General features: G+C 38.4%; 1 protein-coding gene across 5 annotated transcripts in view; it reads left to right on the plus strand.

The window, feature by feature from the left end:
* Positions 1–23,935, plus strand: part of RAP1GDS1 (Rap1 GTPase-GDP dissociation stimulator 1) — a 153,123-nt gene that overhangs the window by 34,733 nt on the left and 94,455 nt on the right. For 4 of the 5 annotated variants that reach the window (XM_066387293.1, XM_066387295.1, XM_066387296.1 and 1 more), the window contains exon 3: positions 20,318–20,440. In XM_066387293.1, coding sequence (XP_066243390.1) covers positions 20,318–20,440 — 123 coding nt within the window. Of the gene's footprint in view, positions 1–20,317; positions 20,499–23,935 lie in introns of those variants that run through there. The other variant, XM_066387297.1, reaches the window with a different exon arrangement.

The raw sequence follows: 23,935 nt of genomic DNA on the forward strand, positions 1-23,935 counted from the left end.
TCTGCCCAGCATGTGGAAGTCCCAGGTTCAATTCCCGGCCAGGGCACACATTAAAAGTGCCCATCTGCTTCTCTACCCTTCCCCTCTCCTTTCTCTCTGTTTCTCTCTTCCCCTCTCACAGCCAGGGCTCCACTGGTAAAGTTGGCCTGGGCACTGAAGATGGCTCATGGCCTCCACCTCAGGTGCTAGAATGGCTCTGGTTGCAGCGGAGCAACGCCCCAGATCGGCAGAGCATGCCGGGCGGATCCCAGTCGGGCTCTTCACCTCCCCGCTTCTCATTTCAAAAAAGAAAAAAAAGGAAATATACACTAAGTCAGAAGTATAGTTTCTCAACTGAATATAATATACTATATTATTTTTATATGCTGTACAATAAGGTCTTGATGAAAAATACTAAGGCCAAAATTATTATATGCTATATTCTTTTTTTTTTTTTCTGAAGTTGAAAACGGTGGGGGGGGCAGTCAGACAGACTTCCGCATGCGCCCGACTGGGATCCACCCGGCATACCCACCAGGGGGCGATGCTCTGCCCATCTGGGCCATTGCTCCGTTGCAACCAGAGCCATTCTAGCGCTTGAGGCAGAGGCCACAGAGCCATCCTCAGCGCCAGGGCAAATTTTGCTCCAGTGGAGCCTTGGCTGCCTGGGGGGAAGAGAGAGACAGAGAGGAAGAAGAGGGGGAAGGGTGGAGAAGCAGATGGGCGCTTCTCCTGTGTGCCCTGGCCGGGAATCGAACCCAGGACTCCTGCACGCCAGGCCGACGCTCTACCACTGAGCCAACCAGCCAGGGCCGTATATGCCATATTCTTAACCACATGTGGTTTATTGTCATTTTACTCTCTCAAAATAAAATGCTAATTGAGGAAATGTGAATATTTTATGTGTTTTGTAAAGTAGAGTTTGTAATTTTTTTAGGGCAATGCTCATAAAATGGGCTATATAATGCAGAGAATCTTTACTCTTTTTTTTTTTTCTTAAATAAATTAATAGCATTAGATGCCTTTTGTTTTCAGATACATTCACTTGGAAATTTGGGCTGTTTTACTACCACTTAAGAAACAAACAATTCTTTTGTATATTTCTTTGAGATTTAAGAAAGCTAGAACATTGAGGTGGAGTGAAAGTCATTTTTTTTCTTACTCTGTCATTATACAGGACTGTTGGAGGAGTAGTAGAGAATACTGTATGATATTTCTGATCCTGCACATCAGTTACTCATGTCTACTGTGGAAAAAAAAATGTCCACTTACTAAATGTAGATGGGCCCACTGGAATATTTGTAGACTATTCAGTTGAATTCATACTTCATGATATGTCATACTGCTTTGGTTAACCGTTAAATACTTAGTTGAAAGTTAGATGTGTAACATTTTGTACAGTCGTGTCATACTTTGATGTGGTAAAGATTTAGACTTCAGGTCTCATTTATTCTTATATTCAACACTGAGTATTGTTTAGTATGTCCCAAACATTGTGTGCTGTCTCCTCATAATGGCAGAAATTTTTCCCTGCCCTCAGGGCTCATTATTTTGTGTTAGAGACTGATAAGTAAATGCTAAATAATTATTTATCATGCTAAGTGCTGTAATAGAGCTGTGTTTAATGTCTGATAGGAGTATACATACTTGATTTATTGTCAGGTCATAAATGAATAATCATAGAATAAAAGGCATTAGGAAATGTTCTGACTTAAGTACTTAATTCAACTTTTTAAAACTATAAGCACATCAATTGTTGACTGAATTTTTTAAAAAATTATAGTTGGTGTACCATATTAGGTGTGAGTGTACAACATGGTGATTAGACATTTATGTACCGTATGAAGTGATTAGCGCAATAAATCTTTTAACCAGTACATACGTAGATATTATTGACTATATTCCCGATGTATTACATTATATCCATGACTTATTTATGATTGCAGTTAGTACTTCTTAACCCCTAAACTCTTTTTTAAAATAAAAATTGTTTTAGAAGACACAAGTAGTTACTTTACATGAACCATACTGAACTAATTTATACTGCATTGTGCCCTGAGTAACTAATGATATGCATGCTTAGTTTTGGCTCATGAACCACTCTGGCATGGTTCTAGACCTGTGCTGTCCAGTACAGTATCCACTAACCACCTGTGGCTGTTGACCACTTGAAACGTGACTAATTGAGATGAGCTATGACTTCTAAGACTTAATACTGAAAAAGGAATGTAAAATAACCCTATCCTTATTTTGATTACATGTTGGAATGATAATATTTTATATAAATAAAATGGTTTTTAAACTTAATTTCATTTGTTTCTTTTTACCTTTTTTAACATGGCTGCTAGAAAATTTTGAACTATATATGTGGTTCACATATTTCCATTGGGTATTACTGTCCCAGACCAATGTTTCTCAAACTTTAAGGTGCATAAAATTATTTAGAAAATTGTTAAAACTCAAATACCTGGTCCCTATCCCCCTGTGGTTCTGAGTCAGTAGTTTTAGGTAAAACTAAAACTTGCATTTCTTATAAGCTCCCAGAGGATGCTGATGTGCTAAGCTATGGATCACAATGTTCTAATGCAGGGGTTGGGAACCTTTTTGGCTGAGAGAGCCATGAACGCCACATATTTTAAAATTTAATTCCATGAGAGCTATACAACGACCCATGTACGTTACTCATTATCCAATAAAAATTTGGTGTTGTCCTGGAGGACAGCTGTGATTGGCTCCAGCCACCCGCAACCTTGAACATGAGCAGTAGGAAATAAATGGATAGTAATACATGAGAATGTTTTATATTTTTAACGTTATTATTTTTTTATTAAAGATTTTTCTGCGAGCCAGATGCAGCCATCAAAAGAGCCACATCTGGCTCGCGAGCCATAGATTCCTGACCCCTGTTCTAATGTAATGTAGGCAGTATCTTTCCAGTGGGTTGAAAAGAATGTCAAGGATGAATCAAAGGCCACATCAGTTTTACACAATCTGTTTTGGTCTAATCTATATATCTGTGTGGCACATATGTGCTCTTACTTGGAAATATTTGTTGACAAGGATAAGGGGTCCTCTTTTTTAGGAATAATAATGTATTGGGATTCTCAAGAAAAAGAGAACCTATGGGGTATATACAGATTGGTTGATGATACTAGATCAGCAATTTTCAACCTTTTTCATCTATGGTACACCTAAACTAATAAAATTCGGCGGCACACCAAAAACTATATTTCTTTCCGTCTGACAAAAAAGAAATGTATAATTTTGATTCATTCTCACCAGACGGCTATGGTTGCATTGACTCGTGTCATTTCTTTTTTATTTGAAAAAGAGGTCATTGCCCCTGACTTAAATAGTCAGGTACCACATGTTTTAAAAATTCTTGCATCACACTGGTTGAAAATATCTGATTGGTAGACAGACAGGCATACATACATACATGAAAGAAATGTTAAGAAATGGGTTCCCTCAATTATGGAGCCTGGCAAGTCCGAAATCTGCAGGGTGGGCTGGCATGTTGGGAACCCGGGGAAGGGCTGTTGCTGTCGCGTGTGAAGGTAGTGTGTTGTAATTACCCCTTGCTCTTGCAGTGGGGGCATGCGTGTTGTTTGTTAAGGCCAGTCTGTTCTATTTAGGCCTTCAATTGACTGGATGAAATCCCATGTACATTATGGAGGGCAGTCTGCTTTGCTCACAGTCAACGGATTCAAATGTTAATCTCATCAAAAACATCCTCACAGAAATGTTCAGAATAATGTTTGACCAAATATCTGGTATCCTGGCTCAGCCAAGTTGACACATAAAAGTAACAATACTAAGTATAATATATATTCCACTCAAATATCAAAATGAATTGTGTGGTATAATGGTTATGTGTTGGGGTAACTGCTAGTGAGGAGTGATGCCATTAGTGTTAGATCCTTCTCTATGAGAAGCTCTATAATTAGTTTTACGGAGGTTTTTCATGACCTACTTTTTAATATTCATTGTAATAAACCCCCAAACGAGGCTCCCAACAGGCAGAGCAATTTTTAAAGAGATGTATGGATTCAGGCTTGACCTGTGGTGGCACAGTGGATAAAGCATCAACCTGGGATGCTGAGTTTGCTGGTTCGAAACCCTGGGCTTGCCTGGTCAAAGCACATATAGGAGTTGATGCTTCCTGCTCCTCCCTCCCTTCTCTCTCTCCCACCCCTATTCTAAAATGAATAGATAAAATCTTTAAAAAAAAGATGTATGGATTCAAAGTCTAGATTTTAGCACACCATGTTCTGTGAGGTAAGTTCATTTTAGATGCGTGTAATTTTCTTCCCATAGTTGTGTTACACATCTTTTCTCCTCATTGTGCTAAAGGAGCAAACAGAATATTTTCATTTGGCTCATTATAACTTGGTTGTGAGTTATTTATCTTTTCTTTGATGTGTGCATGTGGCAAGGATAATCTAAAGGCAAGGTAATTTTCTACAGTGATTTCTGAAGGCTTAAAGAACATTTTACATATGTTTACTTTTGAAAAAAATATAATCTAGGACTTGATTAGCCTAATGCAAAGTGAAAAGTTTAGTCTCTGCTTGAGCTAGCGATTGGTAGGTAATTCCACAAAAGACTTTCTTGATGAGAGAATTCTTAAAATATAAGACAGTTTCTTATAAGCTCAGTCCTTTTTCTGTTAGAAGTAATTACAACTACTTACTATAATATCACTAAATATTAACTCAGTTGCCCCATCTTTAGTATTTTATAACAGTTTATACATTCCTCTATTCTAGCTGATTTCAGGGTATATTATTTGTGTATACTTTTTTCATTTGTTCAGTTATAAACTCCTTAAGGGCTGGGCAATTCTGTTGAACTGGGACTACTTCGGTACCACCGTGTATTTGGTACCTTGCCCTGAGAGTTTGGATAGACAATAGGTAGATTTTAATATAGTATAATACTTTATATAATAGAGCAGATTACCAACTGTTGGAGAAACAGAGCTGATTCAACTCAGTTGTCAGAGTTTTTAAAAGTGTCATAGATGGACTGACATTTCACCTGGGTCCTGATGGGTAAATAGGCGTCTTGCAGACATGCTACTCTTCTCCTCCTACCTGCCTTTTCTTTAGACTTTGTATGATATCAACCGTCTACCTTTTCCACTTCTCAATTCTGATGCCTTCAGCCACAGGCAAGCAAAAAATAAAAATAAATTATCCAGTGCTACAGAATGTTGCTATTAAAACTTAGGGTCTCTATTTTCAACTAGTAATGCTTTTACATACAAATTCCTTATTTGTAGAATATATTTACCTACTTTATTTCTTAGAATATGCTTTTTTATCTTCTAAAACTGTTCAAATGTTACCTTGTTTATGAAATAGATTTCCAGTCTTCATGGAGGTGTTGTACTTAACCTGGTGGTGTCAGTCACATTGAATTATCATTTATTAAGGTCTTTCTCTTACTAGACATCTCTGTGAGGATATGAGTTATATCCTCTCTATCATATGGACAGCATAGTAGAGGCTCTAAAAATACAGTTTCTGTGTGTAATCTCATCCACTCCCAAGTCTTCAACTATTAAGTAGGTTCTACTTGGACACAGTTATAACATTGTGTGTGAGAATTGGGGAAGGTAGTGATTTTGGTGAGCAGGATCAGGGAATACTGGATTTTGAAAACATTGTATACTTTTACCCAGTTAATGTGAGGACCCAAGGGTGGTGGGAAGAACACTGGAGCATAGGAAGCAAAATACTGTGCAAAGTCAGCGATAGGGGAAAACCTAGTTTAGTTAGAAACTGAAAAATGGTGCGGCTAACAAAAGAAAGGTACATTCAGGGAAGATGACCTGGAAGAGGGAGTAAAAGGTCAGATTATGCCGCGTGTCTTAGTTCGCTTGGGCTGCTATAACAAAATAGCCACGATTGGATGGCATGTCTAACAGTTCTAAAGGCTGGGAAATCCAAGGTCAAGGTGCCCAAAGATTTGGTATCTGGTGAGATGTGCTTTCTGATTCATAGATGGCTTTTTGCTGGAAATCACATGGTGCAGGAATTGAGGCATTTCTCTGGGATCTCTATTTGTAAGGCCACTAATCCTATTCGTGAAGACTCTGCCCTCATGATCTGATCACTTCCCAAGCCGCCCCCCCCCCCCATACTAACACATTTGGGGTTAGATTTCAACATGAATTGAAGAGGGAAGGCACAAGCATTCATTCTGCAGCACCATGCTAAAGGGAGCCATTGGAAACAAAGTCAGAGTTGTATTTTTAAAAGATCTCTGGTAGCAGATTTAAAGAAGGGTTGGAGGATAGCCAATGAGAAGAAAAAAGAGGACATCTTTTTCTTAGAGATAGGAGTTAAGGATGGTTAACATCATAGTTATATTTAAGTGTGTAGGAGCAAAATATTTGCACTCTGATACAGGAAAGATTATCTGTTGACAGTGATGTAGTAAATGTTTAGAACTGCTAGCTTAGGAAATATGACAGGGACATGATTAGAGTTAAATAAAAACAGTACTGCACAATGGAGATGATCCAATTAAGATCATAAAATGTGAATTTATGATGTTACTAGCTAACATTTAATAACATAACATTCTAAAATTAGAGAACAGAAATAAATAAATATCTGGATTCATCCATTGTCAGGGGTTGAGTGGCAAGGTGAAATACAGTGTGTGCGTCAAGTCATGGTGTACTTTTGACCGGTCACAGGAAAGCAACAAAAGACGATAGAAATGTGAAATCTGCACCAAATAAAAGGAAAACCCTCCCAGTTTCTGTAGGATGATGTGGCAGCATGTGCACATGCCCAGATGGTGACGAAACACCATGTATACAGCGGAGCAGCCCACGGCCATGCCAGTCGAGATGTGGACGGTACAGAGGAAAGTTCAGTGTGTTCTGTGGCTCACTAAATTCGAATCCATGACTAAAGTGCAACGTGAATATCGGCGCGTTTATAATGAAGCGCCACTACATAGGAATAACATTACTCAGTGGGATAAGCAGTTGAAGGAAACTGGCAGTTTGGTGGAGAAACCCCGTTCTGGTAGGCCATCAGTCAGTGACGAGTCTGTAGAGGCTATACGGGATAGCTACCTAAGGAGCCCTAAAAAATCTGTGCGTGAGCCCACATCAAACTGCATTGAATAGGTATGAAAGTAGGAGAGTTTTCCTTTTATTGGGTGCAGATTTAGGGTTTAAGGAAACTTGCTAACATCATAGATCATTTTATGTAGAGTAGGTAGGGATGAAATGAATCATGGAGAGAGCTGATAGGGAAGGAAGAAGTTGAAGGAATAGAGATTTCAATGAGATTAAAAAATGTTCAATAATAAAGACATAAAATACATGTAAGAATAGTTTCCAAATTTAAGCTTTCAACTGTGGAACAGTTCTACATGATAATGGAGCCCTGGTGTGATTGTGTGGTGGATTGTTAAAGAGCAGAATTAGGTCATTTATTAAAGTCAAGGAATGTGAGGCTGAGTTATTAACCATTCCATGTAGACTCGTAGTTGTTCAGGATGATAGCTAGAATTGGAGAGGAGAGAAAATCTGAGAGTAAGCTCTAGTGTATAGAAGGTTCATAGAGTACTAGTGACGAGAATGGGGCAAATAGAATGTCACAAGATGGTAAAGAAATGAGAAATTGTTTTTGAGTGAAGCCAGAGGACAAATGGTTTACAGAAAACTTTTTTCAGCTAAGAAAATAGCAGCTCAAGCTCCAGGCTCTAAGTCTTGGGGTAGTAGGTGAAGAAAGGAGAGCTGAGTTCTTAAGAGCAGTGAAAGGAGGAAGGTCAAGTTTTGGGTGTCTGGCATTTGTTTAGAATAGTTTAGAGATCCAAAGGGTGCAGTAAAAAGGGGGGTTCAAAACTAGTTCTGAAGGGAAAATTCTGGTCTAGGGATGGTACTCTGGGATGGGAACGTTCTTTCACTGACCATCTCACAATTATTCTTGTTCCAGTTACTTTGTCTTGTCTCTATGTCTTGGGAGATTTTGATCTATTTTCTTGTTTATGATCTTTTCTCATCTTCTCTTCTTAAGAGAGTGAATTCTTCTTTAATTGATGTTTTCTCCTTTGTTCTCCTGAATTAGGCACTGTTAACAGACCTGCTTCATGCTTTTTTGCCTTATTTTAAGTAAGGCCCCACTCATCATTTAGCAGATTTCTAGGATTTTAGGAGCTGTGCCAGAAAGGAGACCATTTATGTATTTCTTATGTACCTCACAGTATCACACTGGTCTTGCTCCTACTGTCGTAGGGGTAATTGGTGGTTATGGTCATGGGGTTGGGGAAGTGTGGCAGGAATTGGGCAATGTTGGAAGATGGAGCTCAAGTGAAAGATCATTTTGAAATACTGCACTTTGAAGTGAGGTTTTGATATCTGTAAGATTCTGTAAGCCAAACTAGTTTTTTTAGAGTCTAAGCTATCATGGAACAGTAAGTGGCCACAGAAGTTGTGTGTGAGTGTGGAATAAGGAAAGAGAAGTGATTGTTGAGTATTCTAGTGATATTAGGTAACAGACTTCATGCTTTGTGCTGTTACTTCCCATGTCAATATCTGACTATATGCTTGAACCCCATCAAGCTATCCTGGGTAAATCTCTTGCCTAGTCTAGCTTGGTTTCTAACACCTTCCATCCTAGTATGGACATACAAGGGAATAGAGAACAAAGTTCTTTGGGGGAACTGACAATGGATTGCCATGAAAATGAGGCAGATAGAAGCTTAGACTGGATTCAGTGCCTTTGTATGTTAAATCGGTTGTGGGATTTTTATCAACATATTAAAACTATACTTGCCTCCCTCACTAAACTAGAAACTCTTTGAAGGCAAGGATGTATCTTGTTAGCTATTTGCCTAGTACCTGGTAAATACTTACTAAGTATTTAATGCTGAGTAAATGCATTAAATGAATCCAGTAACTTTCTTTTGAATGGTTATGAAACCTCTTAAACATTAACAGTGTAACTTAAACATATGTGTAGTGGTGATAGTATCTTCCTCCTTCCTTAGCATATATGTTTCTTAGGGAAAGGAAAAAGGTTTCTCAAAATTTTCATTTCATTCAGTGTGTGTTGATTTATTGATAGCTTTTCAATATCATGTGCATTTAAGAGCCATTATTTAGTTTAGTTGCTATTTTATCAGCAATAATTAAATTCAGTACATATATTTATTCACTTTATTTAGTAGATTGTGGTGGCTGAAGTTTATTTCTCTATTTAGTTTATAGTATTGATGGATTTTGTTTCTGTTGTAGCCAAAGTATTCATTTGACTTCCTCATCTCTTTTCAGAATGATTCAGAGCAGTTGTACTGCTAGACATACATTTTTTAAAAATAGTTATCAGCTTTTTATCACTGGTTCTTTAGCCATACTCTTGATGTCTTCAAACAAAAGTAAAATATAATCATTTGTTTTCTCTTAAAGTCTAATGACTTATTTTGTAACAGTTACTGTTTTATCTGACAATGTTGTATATTATTTATCTTGAAGTGCTGTGGTTTCGTATTTTTTTCTATTCATTTCTCAGAATAGGATTTTATTCTTCAGTCTACCAAATGCACACTTTTTAAATATTGAATTTCCTCAAAATATCTTATAGTGAACAACTCCTATATCGTTGCCTGTAACCTATTCGTTCTAATAATTAAAAACCTCTACCAAAAGTTTATATAAAATTATTCTTTATCATTTTAGTATTAAGTCATCTGTTTTGAAGTATTTTTTTTTATTTTTTTTTACAGGGACAGAGAGAAAGTCAGATAGAGGTATAGATAGGAACAGACAGAAATGGAGAGAGATGAGAAGCATCAATCATCAGTTTTTCGTTGCGACACCTTAGTTGTTCATTGATTGCTGTCCCATATGTGCCTTGACTGCGGGCCTTCAGCAGACTGAGTAACCCCTTGCTCAAGCCAGTGACCTTGGGTCCAAGCTGGTGAGCTTTTTGCTCAAGCCAGATGAGCCCACGCTCAGGCTGGCAACCTCGGGGTCTCGAACCTGGGTACTTCCGCATCCCAGTCCGATGCTCTATCCACTGCGCCACCGCCTTATCAGGCTTGAAGTATGTTTTAACCTTTGGGAAATTAACATCAAATTTATTCTTAGTTGATAATACCTATTTTTGCTTCCCCATTCATAATTAACCCTTTTCTTGAGCCTCACATAATAACTTTGAATTTCAGCCCTCTAGGATTATACTTGAAAGGAAATTGCAATTTACTTCCACAAAATAAACCTTTTAGGTTTATTTAAACCAATATGATTTTACATGGATTTGCTTTATCTTTTATTGATTTTTTTCAATAAAGCAAATCACTACAGATCTTGATCAGTTCTTTGCTTCTTTATGTCCTGTGTTGCTATAGTATTTTTAAACTTAAGAATCTCTCCCCCTGTCTTTTTTTCTTCCTTTTGGGGAAGCTATGAGATGACCCTCATCTTCACTCCTAGATTACAGGGTCCATTCACTGAGATTTGTGTAGGTCTTCACCAGTCAGTGAATAGTGTGATATTTATTTGGCCAGTGAACTATGGGACTTTGTTTGTTTTGTGCGGAGGTGAAGGGTGAGAAAAGGATGCTAAGTTGCTTGCCTTTAAGATGGGGAACTTATGGCCATTTTTCTACCATGATATGAACTCATCTGATAATGCCAACACACCGGAGGGTCGAGGAGACTTCAGAAAAATGGAGCAGGTGTCCTGAAAAAAACAAACACATTCACGAAGCTCACTCTTCTTCTAGACATTACAGTTATGTGCACTGAGAGCAAATTTCTTTATATATACTAATTTAATATAGCACAGTAGTTTGTTACTTATAATATATACTGATATATATAGATTTAAAGTATATTTTCTTATAAAACAATACAAAACTATTATATACAATTTGGGAAATAGAAAAAAGTTTTTATTACATATAATTGTTATTTTATAAAGGTTGGATCATGCCATGTAGATGTAGGTTCCTTTTTTATAACCTATTTTTGAGCATTTATCATGATGTTAAATGTTCTTTTACAGTGATGTTTGAATGATTATGTAATATTCTTTTGGATGGCTAGACTACAATAGCAGTCATCTGTTGAACATTTCTTAATTACATTTTAATTTAAAATGATATTGTGAGCTAGCTATTTAACTGTTTCTTTTGGCCAGGCTTATAGTAATGTTGATTTTAAGTGACTACTTACTCTTTTTCCTTGTCTGGATACCTTTTTATTTCTTTTTGTTTTCCTGGAAAAGTGAGGTAAGTTTTATATCACGTTGACTTATTTGCATACAGTAATATTTCCTTAAGAGGGTTCATTGGATCACTCAATTTTAAAAGATTATTTGAAAAATAGTATATATTCCGGTAGATTTATTGTAAACAATAAACTTAAGATCTTCAAAAAATCTTACTGAATATGCCAAATCCCATTAGCTTGTTTACTTAATATTTTCCCCCAATGTATTTCACAGCAGGATAGCGCTGGGTCTTTCATTGAAAATATTTCTTCTCTGTGTTTACTGTATTCTCATTCTTTTTGTATGAAGTGAGGAAACCCTCATTTACTATAGGAATCATATTTTCAGTAATTACTTTGAACTTCTAGATCAGGGGTAGTCAACCTTTTTATACCTACCGCCCACTTTTGTATCTCTGTTAGTAGTAAAATTTTCTAACCGCCCACCGGTTCCACAGTAACAGTGATTTATCAAGTAGGGAAGTAACTTTACTTTATAAAATTTATAAAGCAGAGTTACAGCAAGTTAAAGCATATAATAATAATTACTTACCAAGTACTTTATGTCGGATTTTCGCTAAGTTTGGCAGAATAAATCTTTATGAAACAACTTACTATAGTTATATCTATCATCTTATTTATACTTTGGTTGCTCTGCTACCACCCACCATGAAAGCTGGAACGCCCACTGGTGGACGGTAGATACCAGGTTGACTACCACTGTTCTAGATGAACAATTCTAGTTATTTACTCTGCTTTTATCACAGTCATTAACACATTTGTCCTGGTGTTTATTTTCTTAGTAAATATCTTCCTTTTAGTTTTTAACCATACAGCTCTTAATTTTTAGCAACTCTTTTATGACCTTGTTAATGGTAATTTTAAAGAAAATAGTCAAACTAGCAGATCTCCTTGCTTATGCTAGTAATGACTTCCAAATACGTGACTTCTTTGACTCCCACAGCTTACATTATCCCTGGAATTGAAATGACTGCAGACTTTCAGAATCTCTTGTAATTTTATAAAATGACTCTCACAACTTAATCTTTTAGTAAGACCTGTTTTTGATAGTGAGTCATTGTGTGAAATGGGCCTTTGTTCTGCCCTCTTTCTTCTCATGACTGCATAGCATTCTCTTTATCCTCTCCCTCCATCTCCTGTTCCTGTTACTGTATTTGTTTGAAATCCTCAGGAGGGTAGGGGGAAGGTCTCATCAGTGACAGAAATTCATGTTAGTGATATCCCCCTTCGCCACTTTATATTCTTCCATTTTCTTCTAAAAACATTTATTTCTTATTTGTCATATCCTGACTTTAATCTTTTTATACTCTGTATATTCCTCGTATCTGTTTTGAATCTACTTTAAACCTACTTCAGTTTCTTTATAATCAGTTCCCTTTCTCTTCTTCAGTCACTGCCTTAGACTATCTCAAAATACATACATTCCTTTACCACTGAGTTGCCTCTCTATACTTCTTCTATTTATTTATTAACTTATTTATTTAGATAGAGAAAGGGTGGGACAGACAGACAGGGAGGGAGAGAGATGAAAAGCATCAACTCGTAGTTGTGACATCTTAGTTGTTCATTGATTGCTTTCTCATGTGTGCCTTGACTGGGGGGATTCAGCTGAGACAGTGAGCCCTTGCTTAAGCTAGTGACCTTGGGCTCAAGCCAGTGACCATGGGATCATGTCTGTGATCCCACACTCAAGCTAGATGAGCCCGTGCTCAAGCTGGCGACCTCGGGTTTTGAACCTGGGTCCTCAGTGTTTCAGACTGACACTCGATCCACTGTGCTACTACCTGGTCAGGCAATTGCCTCACTATAGTTCTTACTCCTGCAAAACATGCTAATTTTTTTTCACACAATAACATGGCGAATCTGGTAAAGGTCTTGTCATCACCGTGTATCTCCTAAATAACAGTTATTTATGGTAGAACTAGCAGTCAGGGAAATTGGATTCTTGTTCTTTCTTTCAACGTAATCTTATCGTATGGCCTTATTTGTGATTTGAAGAGAACATGACCTCTCTGTCATGCCCATCTCGTGACCTGCTCTAAAAATGAAGAGAAATTATGTTTGAAAATTTTAAAAAATGCTCTCTATATAAATTTAAAATAAAATTTTTATGGTAGTTAGATATCAGTCAGGTCCCTTTAAATGAGGACACAGTCTGAATAGGAATTAGCTCAAGTGGTAGGGGTGTGTGTGGCAATTCAGAGAGGGGACATGTGCAGTAAGGAGGTATGAAATAAATGATGATTAATTTGGATGACTTAAGTAATTTAATGTGGCTAGGACGTAGGTTGCCAACGGAAGACTATCAGGAGATAAGTTTGGGAAATAGTATGGGTATGCTTGAGTGTTTAATTAAAAGTTATAGAGAATCATTTAAAGATTTAAAATGGGAGAGTGACATAAAATTTGCATTTTTGGAAGTTTATTCTGGTGTCTTTATGGATCACAGACATGGGCAGTGGGAGGAGTGTGTGGCTGGAGTTAGGGAGCCTCTTGAGTCTATTGCATTTAATAAAGGTCAGAGCTAAGAACTTGATACAATGTGAATGTAGAAAGGAAGGGCTAGATGCACAAGATGCTGGCAAGATGGAATCAGTGGAATCTGTGTTCTGATGAAATGTGAGTGGTACAAAGGCATTTACTCAAAGAGAAAAATCTGTAATTCTAGGGCTTCTGAAAGAGATGGGTTCCCTGCCTTTCACAGAGATAGAGACTAGAATGAATTTGAAGGAAAGAGGGCAAGTTGACCTTGGGAATGTTAAATTTGAGGTGTTTATGGTATTACCAAGTACAAATGCTTTGTTTGTTTTCACTTTGATAAAAGGAGAGAGAATTTGGGACTAGTCTGTGTAGGAGTAAATGAAGCTTTGAATTCAGATTGGATTGCCTAAGCACAGGGTCAGGTCACATGTTACATTCTATTCTAAAAATTTACCTCTTCAGAAATACATAGTCCCACAGAGACAAAGAGGTACATGGCCCTTTGAGTCTTATTTCTGGTCCTGGAAGTCTATCCCAGATCTGAATCTCCTCTTCATAATCTGTCATAAAGATTCCTTGGACATGTATTGATAATATAAGAGATAGTGAGGCAGATGCTCGCATGCACCTCAACCGAGATCCCCCTGGCAACCCTCCAGCTGGGGCTGATTCTCACCACGTACCAAGCTATTTTTAGCACCTGAGGCTGATGTACTCAAATAGAGCTATCCTCAGTGCCTGGGACCACACTCGAACCAATTGAGCCACTAGCTATGGGAGGAGAAGAGGGAGGAAGGGGGAAAAGGGGAGGGGGGAGAACCAGAAGGTGGCTTCTCCTGTGTGCCCTGAGTGGGAATTGAACCTGGAATGTCCATACGCCAGACTGATGCTCTATCCACTGAGCCATGAGCCAGGGCCAAGATAGCAGTTCTTTACTGTTCCCATAGCTCTAAGTAAAACATTAAACATTTTTTTATTACTTTAAAAATACTATCAATTTAACTAAATACATTTTGAACCTAAGAGAGTTATAGTAAAGCAGTCGTTATTGTTTTTCTAACATGGAGTTTGCTGTATATTGGTTATCAAATGCTTTTTATTAACTTATTCTCATGAAGCCTATGCATTAACATAGGTCATAAATTCAGCTTATTGTAGTAGCTTACCTGAAAAGCCCCATCGTGGTATTTAACTCTAAAGCTAATTATTTTAATGTCTTTACTTGGCAGTTTTATTGAGAACCTCAGCCTTTCTCAAGCCATATCTTAAGTTATGAGTTATTCCCATTCTTCCTATTTCCTTTGTTCTACCAGGTTATTGGCCTGGAGAAGTTCTATGAGTTGTGCTTTAACTTCTCCCCATAATGGCTTTGTAGTCTAGCTTCTTGGTTTACTCTTCTTTCAGGTCTCTGACCTGATTGCTCAGTTTTCTTTTTGTTTTTATACTTGGCTGTTTCATAACTAAGCTGCCTGTTGCCATCAGGAGGCCTGTGGAGTGTATACCTACGACTGCAGGGACAGAATGGGTGCCCACAGCACTTAAAGGGCACCAGTTGTGGACATGACTCTGCAGTTGGTCCTACAGACATGTTAGAGCACAACTGCCCGTCACATATGGGTCCTTTAAAATTCAGGGACTGCAAGCTGCCTGTTTGTAGGCACACTTCGAAATGTGAAAGGGGAGGAAGATACTGAATTGATTTCTGCAGATATTTAAAAGGAGCTTAAAGTGAGTATGATAGTCTGGCTAAAATAATGAAAAGATTGCTTTTTTTTTTTAAGGACTGCTGAGCACAGTACATGATTCTTTTTAGAAGTAGCCCTTCATTTAGACCTGCGAACATTGATTGCTAACTACTTCTTAATGCTCTTTTAAAATCATTTCAAGGGTGCTCACAAATACCTGAGGACATCTCTTAGTTTGACAGGTAACTCTGTGCATAATGCCAGTGCAGAAAGTATATATGAAATGAGGCTGAAACTTTGTAATTATTTATTGGACAGTGACATTTTAGTGATAAGCAATATTTCATTCTTTATGTTTTTTATGCCTCAGGAAAGAAGGTAATTCTCAGCTATTAAATTTGCATTCTAAACCTGTATAGAAATCCACATACTAGCAGGTAAATAGAATTCCTGTTAGATTTTTCTAAATTGTAAATCAGATTTATATGAGAAACCAGATTACATTTATTCCTTTATATCTCTGATAATAGCATAAACAGTACTATTCCCAAATTCTTGATTCATTTTAGTGTAGCTATTCTTCCAGTTCCTTGGATTATAATCTAGGAAGTCTCGTCCGAGTACAAGAGTTTCGTATTGTTTTGTTTTTTCCCCCTTACCCCTAACATTAAGCTCTGATGTTGAGGCATTCTTTCAGATAAAATGAGACATGCATGAGTGATTTGCAGTTAATCGTTTGCCTCCATGCACACAAATGCCTCGGCTTCACATTTAATCATGATTCATGCCTTACGTCATGCTCACGTTCTTTCATCCCAGCACCAACAGATGGTGGGACAAACCCCTGGGGCATCTGCCTCAGTGTTCTAGGGTTGTACATCCTCTGGTCAGAAAAGCAAGGATTTTAATATGACAAACAGGGTTCAGTTCTATTTGGCTTCTTCCTTTAAAAAGAACAATGTAAATTTGGTATTAGGTTCTCAGGTAGACCTTAAAAACTTATTTTAATCCATGATTATGTCTCCATCATGTGTACATTACATTTCTAATACTCTGAATTGTAAGAAACCTAGTAAGTGACAGTGTAAAAAAGGACAGGTTTCCTCTATTTTTAAGTTTGTTTGTTTTTTTGTATTTTTCTGAAGTTGCAAACGGGGAGGCAGTCAGACAGACTCCCGCATGTGCCCGACTGGGATCCACCCGGCATGCCCACCAGGGGGCGATGCTCTGCCCATCTGGGGCGTTGCTCTGTTGCAACCAGAGCCATTCTAGCACCTGAGGCGGAGGCCACAGAGCCATCCCCAGCGCCTGGGCCAACTTTGCTCCAATGGAGCCTTGGCTGCGGGAGGGGAAGAGAGAGACAGAGAGGAAGGGGAGGGGAAGGGGTGGAGAAGCAGATGGGCGCTTCTCCTGTGTGCCCTGGCCGGGAATCGAACCCGGGACTCCCACACACCAGGCCGTCGCTCTACCACTGAGCCAACCGGCCAGGGCCTTATTTTTAAGTTTTCTTAAAAATAACTCCAGTGATTGCCAGGTGACATACATGTCAATTTGTTAGTTCAGTGGTCGGCAAACTCATTAGTCAAAAGAGCCAAATATTGGCCCTGGGCGGTTGGCTCAGTGGTAGAGCGTCGGCCTGGCGTGCATAAGTCCCGGGTTCGATTCCTGGCCAGGGCACACAGGAGAAGCGCCCATCTGCTTCTCCACCCCTCCCCCTCTCCTTTCTCTCTGTCTCTCTCTTCCCCTCCCGCAGCGAGGCTCCATTGGAGCAAAGATGGCCCGGGCGCTGGGGATGGCTCCTTGGCCTCTGCCCCAGGCGCTGGAGTGGCTCTGGTTGCAACAGAGCGACGCCCCGGAGGGGCAGAGCATCGCCCCCTGGTGGGCAGAGCGTCGCCCCTTGGTGGGCGTGCCAGGTGGATCCCGGTCGGGCGCATGCAGGAGTCTGTCTGTCTCTCCCCGTTTCCAGCTTTGGAAAAATACAAAAAAAAAACAACAAAAAAAAACCAAAGAGCCAAATATCAACAGTACAACGATTGAAATTTTTTTTGAGAGCCAGATTTTTTAAACTTAAACTGTATAGGTAGGTACATTCCCTATCGAGGTAGCACCCACACATGGTATTTTGTGGAAGAGCCACACTCAAGGGGTCAAGAGCCGCAGTTTGCTGACCAGGGGTTTAATAGAACCTGAAGTCGCTATTTATACTCTGATTAGTATGATTGGTGACTTTAGACAAGTTTACTTCATTTTTCTGGGCTTCTGTTTCTTCACCTAATAAATAATGTTGTTTGAAATTATCTCTGAAATATCTTTTTTATTATAGTATATAAAATGTTAAAAGCTAAAGTAGTAATAGCCATATGAAAATGCACTATGCTTGTGGTAGGAAAAGGAAAGGCATGGATGGAGTTTCAACATTGAGTAATTGCTTCTTGAGCTGTAGTACTGATGTCATGTATAAACATAGATAAATTAATTGCACATTACTTTTTTAAAGATAATAAACACACGGAAGTATAAGTATCCACATAGTACTTCTTTATTGCTGCAGCCATTTAACAACCGTTGTTTCTCATGATGTTAAGAGAGAGTCATGGTTCTGTAACCCTGAGTTGTCAACAGTGCACAAAACAGTGGTTTTTAACTTTTTTAACCTGGAAATACACTTTACATACAGTGGACATACACAAGCAGTTACATAAGCACGTGCATATCCATCATTCAAACAGAGTTTCACTAACAGTGTTTTATAGTACTATGGGCAAAATTTTTTCCTATTTTTTTGTTGTTGCAGGTGTTGTTCAATCTATTCTCTTTTTAAGAAATTACTGGTCCTTGTTTGCCAAATCCATCCATTTCAGAGTTTCTAATGGATTGTGATCCACAGTTTTAAAACACTGCACTAATCTCTACTTACTGTTAAGAAACATTTACTTTTTGTAGACTGTCTCAGATTATTCTATTAAAATATTTTTTACACTGGCTGGTTGGCTCAGTAGTAGAGAGTCAGCCCACCATGTAGATGTCCCTGGTTCCTCCATTCCTGGTCAGGGCACATGGGAGAAGTGACCATCTGCTTCTTTACCCCTCCCCCTATCAATTCTCTCTCTGTCTTTCTCTTCCCCTCCCACAGCCATGGCTTTATTGGAGCGAGTTGACCCTATGCGCTGAGGAAGGCTCCATGGCCTTCACCTCAGGTGCTAAGAAGAAGCTTGGTTGCTGAGCAATGTAGCAACAGCCCAGATGGGCAGAGCATTGCACGTAGGGGGTTTACCGGGTGGATCCCAGTCAGGGTGCTTGCAGGAGTCTGTCTCGGCCTTCCCTCTTCTCACTTAATTAAAAAATTTATAATAATAAAATTTATTTTCCTACTCTATTGGTCACATCAGGTGCTATTCAATTAACAAGAAATCTTTAGAGTTGTCCCTTACTTGTATGTATATCCACACAATACAAAGGATATAAAGGATCTACACATATTAATAGAAACAAATTTAAGTTGAATGTTTCAATGAATTGTATAGCTATCTTTTTTTTAATTAATTTATTTATTTTTTGTATTTTTCTGAAGTTGGAAACGGGGAGGCAGTCAGACAGATTCCCGCATGCGCCTGACCGGATCCACCCGGCATGCCCACCAGGGGGCGATGCTCTGCCCATTTGGGGCATTGCTCTGTTGCAACCAGAGCCATTCTAGCGCCTGAGGCAGAGGCCATGGAGCCATCCTCAGCGCCCGGGCCAACTTTGCTCCAGTGGAGCCTTGGCTGCGGGAGGGGAAGAGAGAGACAGAGAGGAAGGAGAGGGGAAGGGGTGGAGAAGCAGATGGGTGCTTCTCCTGTGTGCCCTGGCTGGGAATCGATCCTGGAACTACTGCAGTATAGCTATCTTGAAATATATGCCATCCCTCTAAATTGTTCAGAATTAAATATTAATTTTAAGTTTTTTTTTCTTGAGGTTTTCTTTATTTGCATCATCATTCCAGGTGCTTCTGTTACCTTTCAAATTAATAGTTCATACTTTTAATTATAGATACATGAAGTGGTTTGATTTAACAAAGAAGAAAAGGAAAGTAGGGTCAGCTTGAATTTCTATAACACAAAATGGAGCTCTGAATACCGTGGCCTTATTGCTGTTTATTATTTCCTTCATTTGTGGTGGTTTGAAGAGTTGGATGAATAGTCATATAGAACTATATAGTTTTCTTTGTCATTCCATATAAAATAACACAAAGTGAGTTTCCTGCTTATTTAATTGCCATTTATTTTTTAAATTGTGATAGCATATAGGAAACCATAGAATTTATATATATATAATATACTGTTAAAGGATTCAGAAAGGAAGTAGGAAAAAGGCATTCCTCGCCTGACCTGTGGTGGCGCAGTGGATAAAGCGTCGACCTGGAAATTCTGAGGTCGCTGGTTCGAAACCCTGGGCTTGCCTGGTCAAGGCACATATGGGAATTGATGCTTCCTGCTCCTCCCCCTTCTCTCTCTTTGTTTCTCTCTCTCTCTCTCCTCTCTAAAAATGAATAAATAAATAAATAAATAAATAAATAAATAAATAAGGCCCTATGTTAAACTTTAAAAAAAAAAAAGGCATTCCTACTCTGAATAGACAGGGTTGTAACTAACATTGAAAAGTGAGTTTAGTATACAAATGATCGTTCAGAAAGGGTTTCTTTATAATCTGACTGTAGATACACAAAAGATTGCATTATAAAGTGTTTTGTGAAGATAAAAACTCAAAAGCAGATTGTGGAACTGAAGGTAATTTTATATGAATACATACATGTGAATATGTACTGAACAAATTTCTATTTGGAAGAATTCTTGAAGAATAGATTATATATAAAGTTGTCAGTGTTAGTGTTGAAGATTTTCATTGAAGCTCTTTGTATATATCTCTTTCAGATATGGAAACAAGTGAAAAAATCCAAGGAAGTGGAATACTTCAACTGTTTACAAGTCTGTTGATTCCACAGTCTTCATGCACAGCCAAAGTAGCTAACATCATAGCAGAAGTAGCCAAAAATGGTGAGGTTTTCCTCAAGAACTTTTCTGCTGGGAACATCTTCAGTTTTACACCTTACTTGTCAGTATGTTTTATTTATGTTTTAATTTTGTAGATTAGACATTTTTTATTTTTTCTATTTCTTTTTTCTTTGACTTTTTCATTTGTTTAAAATGACTATGGTGATAGTCATTTTATGTATACATTTCCCATTTGCTATTCCATTCTTTTGGATTTGAATTAAAGGAAATCACTGCTAGTCTTTGCTGCATCTGTGTCATTGGTTACTTTGATTATAGGATTCTTGAACTTGCCATTGTCATTTTCATTGTCACAGAGAGCTTACCTTTCTCAATGTGTGCATATTTTTTTGTTATACCGTATTACCCCATGTGTTAAGACGCTTGATCCCGTGTATAAGACTCACCTTAGTTTTGGGGCCCAAAATTTGAGTAAAAATGTATTACATAAAGTTATTGAACTTAAGTTTTACTCATCATAAAATTCACACAACTCCTCATCGGCGAGAAAAAACTGGAAATGGCAAGTAAAACAATCTACAACCGCCATATAAGACACACCCGGTTTTTGGACCCCAGATTTCTCGGAAAGGGTGCATCTTATTCATGGGGAAATACAGAGGTACCCTGTTTTTTACTATTTATTTTTAGTGTGGCCTGTCCTCCTGACATTGGCACTTAATGACAACAGAGCAATTGGAATGTATGTTCTGTTTTCTGCATTCACCTTCATGGGGAACATTTGTTTGTTATATTTTCATGTATAAGAATATTCTGGAAAAATAAAAATGACAATAACCTTAGATTATATAATAGCTAATCCATCTCATTACATTTAGTTTATATATAATGAGAGATTCTTTGGAAGAATTTATTGTAACAGAAATATATACACATGATTTTAATTTGGTCAGTTTGAGGAAATCGCAGCTTCTTAAAGCAGGTTTTAAACATAATGGAAGGCCATACTAAGTGTAATACCTTTAGCGTGTCTCAGTTTATCTGTGTGCTGTTGACAGGCCTTTTATTTTAGTCAGTTGCACATGTCATACTTTAAAGAGAAGAAATTTTACAATTCTGACGTTGTTTGTGTAATCACTATGGCAGGTGTCGTTGTAAAGCGCCAGTGCACGTCGCTGGGGGCTCAGTAAATCAGCTTGTGCATAAATACGGCACCAAAAAGAACTACCATGAAGTGTTTACATATGTTCAGAAGTCCTCAGTCTCCCTCAGGTTTCAGCGATATTTTCTATATGGGTAAATTATTCTTTTTGGTTGGAAACTGGAAACTGGCCACTACTGTAATTATATATATTCTATCATCAGGATCCCGTGCTTTGGGTTTGAGCTGGTTAAAACTCTTCGGAGGTCTTGGAAAGAACTGAAGCAGATTTAGTTTGAAAAGGGAACCCCTTCAGACAGGGTTTGTTAAACACATTTCAATAAATTCCTGGTATATTTTAACATATATTCATCTTTTAGAGGAGTTGACTTTCTCCAGGGATTGGCAGTGTTGCTTTTGCATTGACTGAAAGCTGAGGAATATACCACTTTTGTTTTATCTTTATATATGCTTTAAAAAACTTGCAATATAATTGACATATAACATTGAGTATGGTTAAAATAACCTTTATATGCTTTTGAATTAAAAAAAAAAGTCAGAGTAGTTTTATTTGACCCACAATTTTCCTATAATTTTTTATCCTTTGTCATTTCAAGAATACCAAATATTGATCATATCATCAAAAATTTGAAAGATTGGCCCTGGCCGGTTGGCTCAGCGGTAGAGCGTCGGCCTAGCGTGCGGAGGACCCGGGTTCGATTCCTGGCCAGGGCACACAGGAGAAGCGCCCATTTTGCTTCTCCACCCCTCCGCCGCGCTTTCCTCTCTCTCTCTTCCCCTCCCGCAGCCAAGGCTCCATTGGAGCAAAGATGGCCCGGGCGCTGGGGATGGCTCTGTGGCCTCTGCCTCAGGCGCTAGAGTGGCTCTGGTCGCAACATGGCGACGCCCAGGATGGGCAGAGCATCGCCCCCTGATGGGCAGAGTGTCGCCCCATGGTGGGCGTGCCGGGTGGATCCTGGTCGGGCGCATGCGGGAGTCTGTCTGACTGTCTCTCCCTGTTTCCAGCTTCAGAAAAATGAAAAAAAAAAAAATTTGAAAGATTGTATGTTATCATATAGACAATTAGAGCATAAAAGCACATAAAAATAGTAATTCATTAATGCTGCCATTACCTGAAGAATAGCAACAACAAAACAAACAAGCAAAACAGTAGGATAGAAGAACAGAATCCATTTATGAAATGAATGCAAGTCAGAGGATTCCTAAATTTCTTATTTTAGCAGTCATTTAAATGATGCCCCTGTTGGAAATGAGGCATGGGTAGAGGTAAAAAGGAAAATGAATATCTGCCTTTGATTAATTTGAGTTGGTGACAACTTATTAAAGTTAGTGAAATCTATAAAGATTCTAAAGTAACTATTAATCTAAAAGGTAGACAAGTAGGTTGATGTGCCATCTCCTATAGTCACTGAATTTATGGAAGTATATAGTATAAATTGTTTTACCAGTAGGTGATGGAATATCTCATAGTACTGTGTAAAAAAAATCAACAATAAACTTAAAGGTTAGCTTTAGAAGTAGGGAAGTACTCTTAGTCTTGAAAGTTTATTTTATAGAGAATTTTTAATAATATAGAGGTAAGAGTGATAGAAATGCAATCTTTTATTTAAGTAGAGAGGAATTACCTCTGACTTCCAGCTGTGTTAGGGGGAAAAGAAGTTGTTACAGAGATAGCAGTTCACATAACAGCCCTATGTGATATGCTGTGAAAATTTGAAAATTAAGGGAAAGAGAGGGCAATTACTTATGAGGGTACTTGTGGAACAAATTAAGGAGTAGATCTCCCCTTCTGAAAGTAAGAGTGACTTTTCTTTTTTTAGTAGGATGGATTATAGGTTAAAGAATTAGATCTTGGCCCTGGCTGTTTGGCTCAGTGGTAGATCATTGGCCGAGTGTGTGGAAATCCCGGGTTCAATTCCCAGACAGGGCAAACAGGAGAAGCGCCCATCTGCTTCTTCACCCTTTTCCCTCTCTTTTCTCTTTATCTCTCTTTTCCCCTCCCGCAGCCAAGTCTCCATTGGAGCAAAGTTGGCCCGGGTGCTGAGGATGGCTCCATGGCTTCCACCTCAGGTGCTAGAATGGCTCTGGTTGCAGCGGAGCAATGCCCCAGATAGGCAGAGCATCGCTCCCTGGTGGGCATGCCAGGTGGATCCCGGTTGGGCACATGTGGGAGTCTTTCTGCCGCCCCTCTGCTTCTTACTTCGGAAAAATAACAACAACAACAACAAAACAACAAAAGAATTAGATCTTTATTGACTAACTTTATTGATCAGAACATCCTAATAGTATGTCATGATATCCAAAATGATGATTCTAATATTGGTTATTAGAGAACTTGCATCAATTTGGGATCTTCATTGTCCTTAAAATTTTCA

Source organism: Saccopteryx leptura, chromosome 5, assembly GCF_036850995.1.
Source record: "Saccopteryx leptura isolate mSacLep1 chromosome 5, mSacLep1_pri_phased_curated, whole genome shotgun sequence".
NCBI classification, from domain to species: Eukaryota; Metazoa; Chordata; class Mammalia; order Chiroptera; family Emballonuridae; genus Saccopteryx; species Saccopteryx leptura.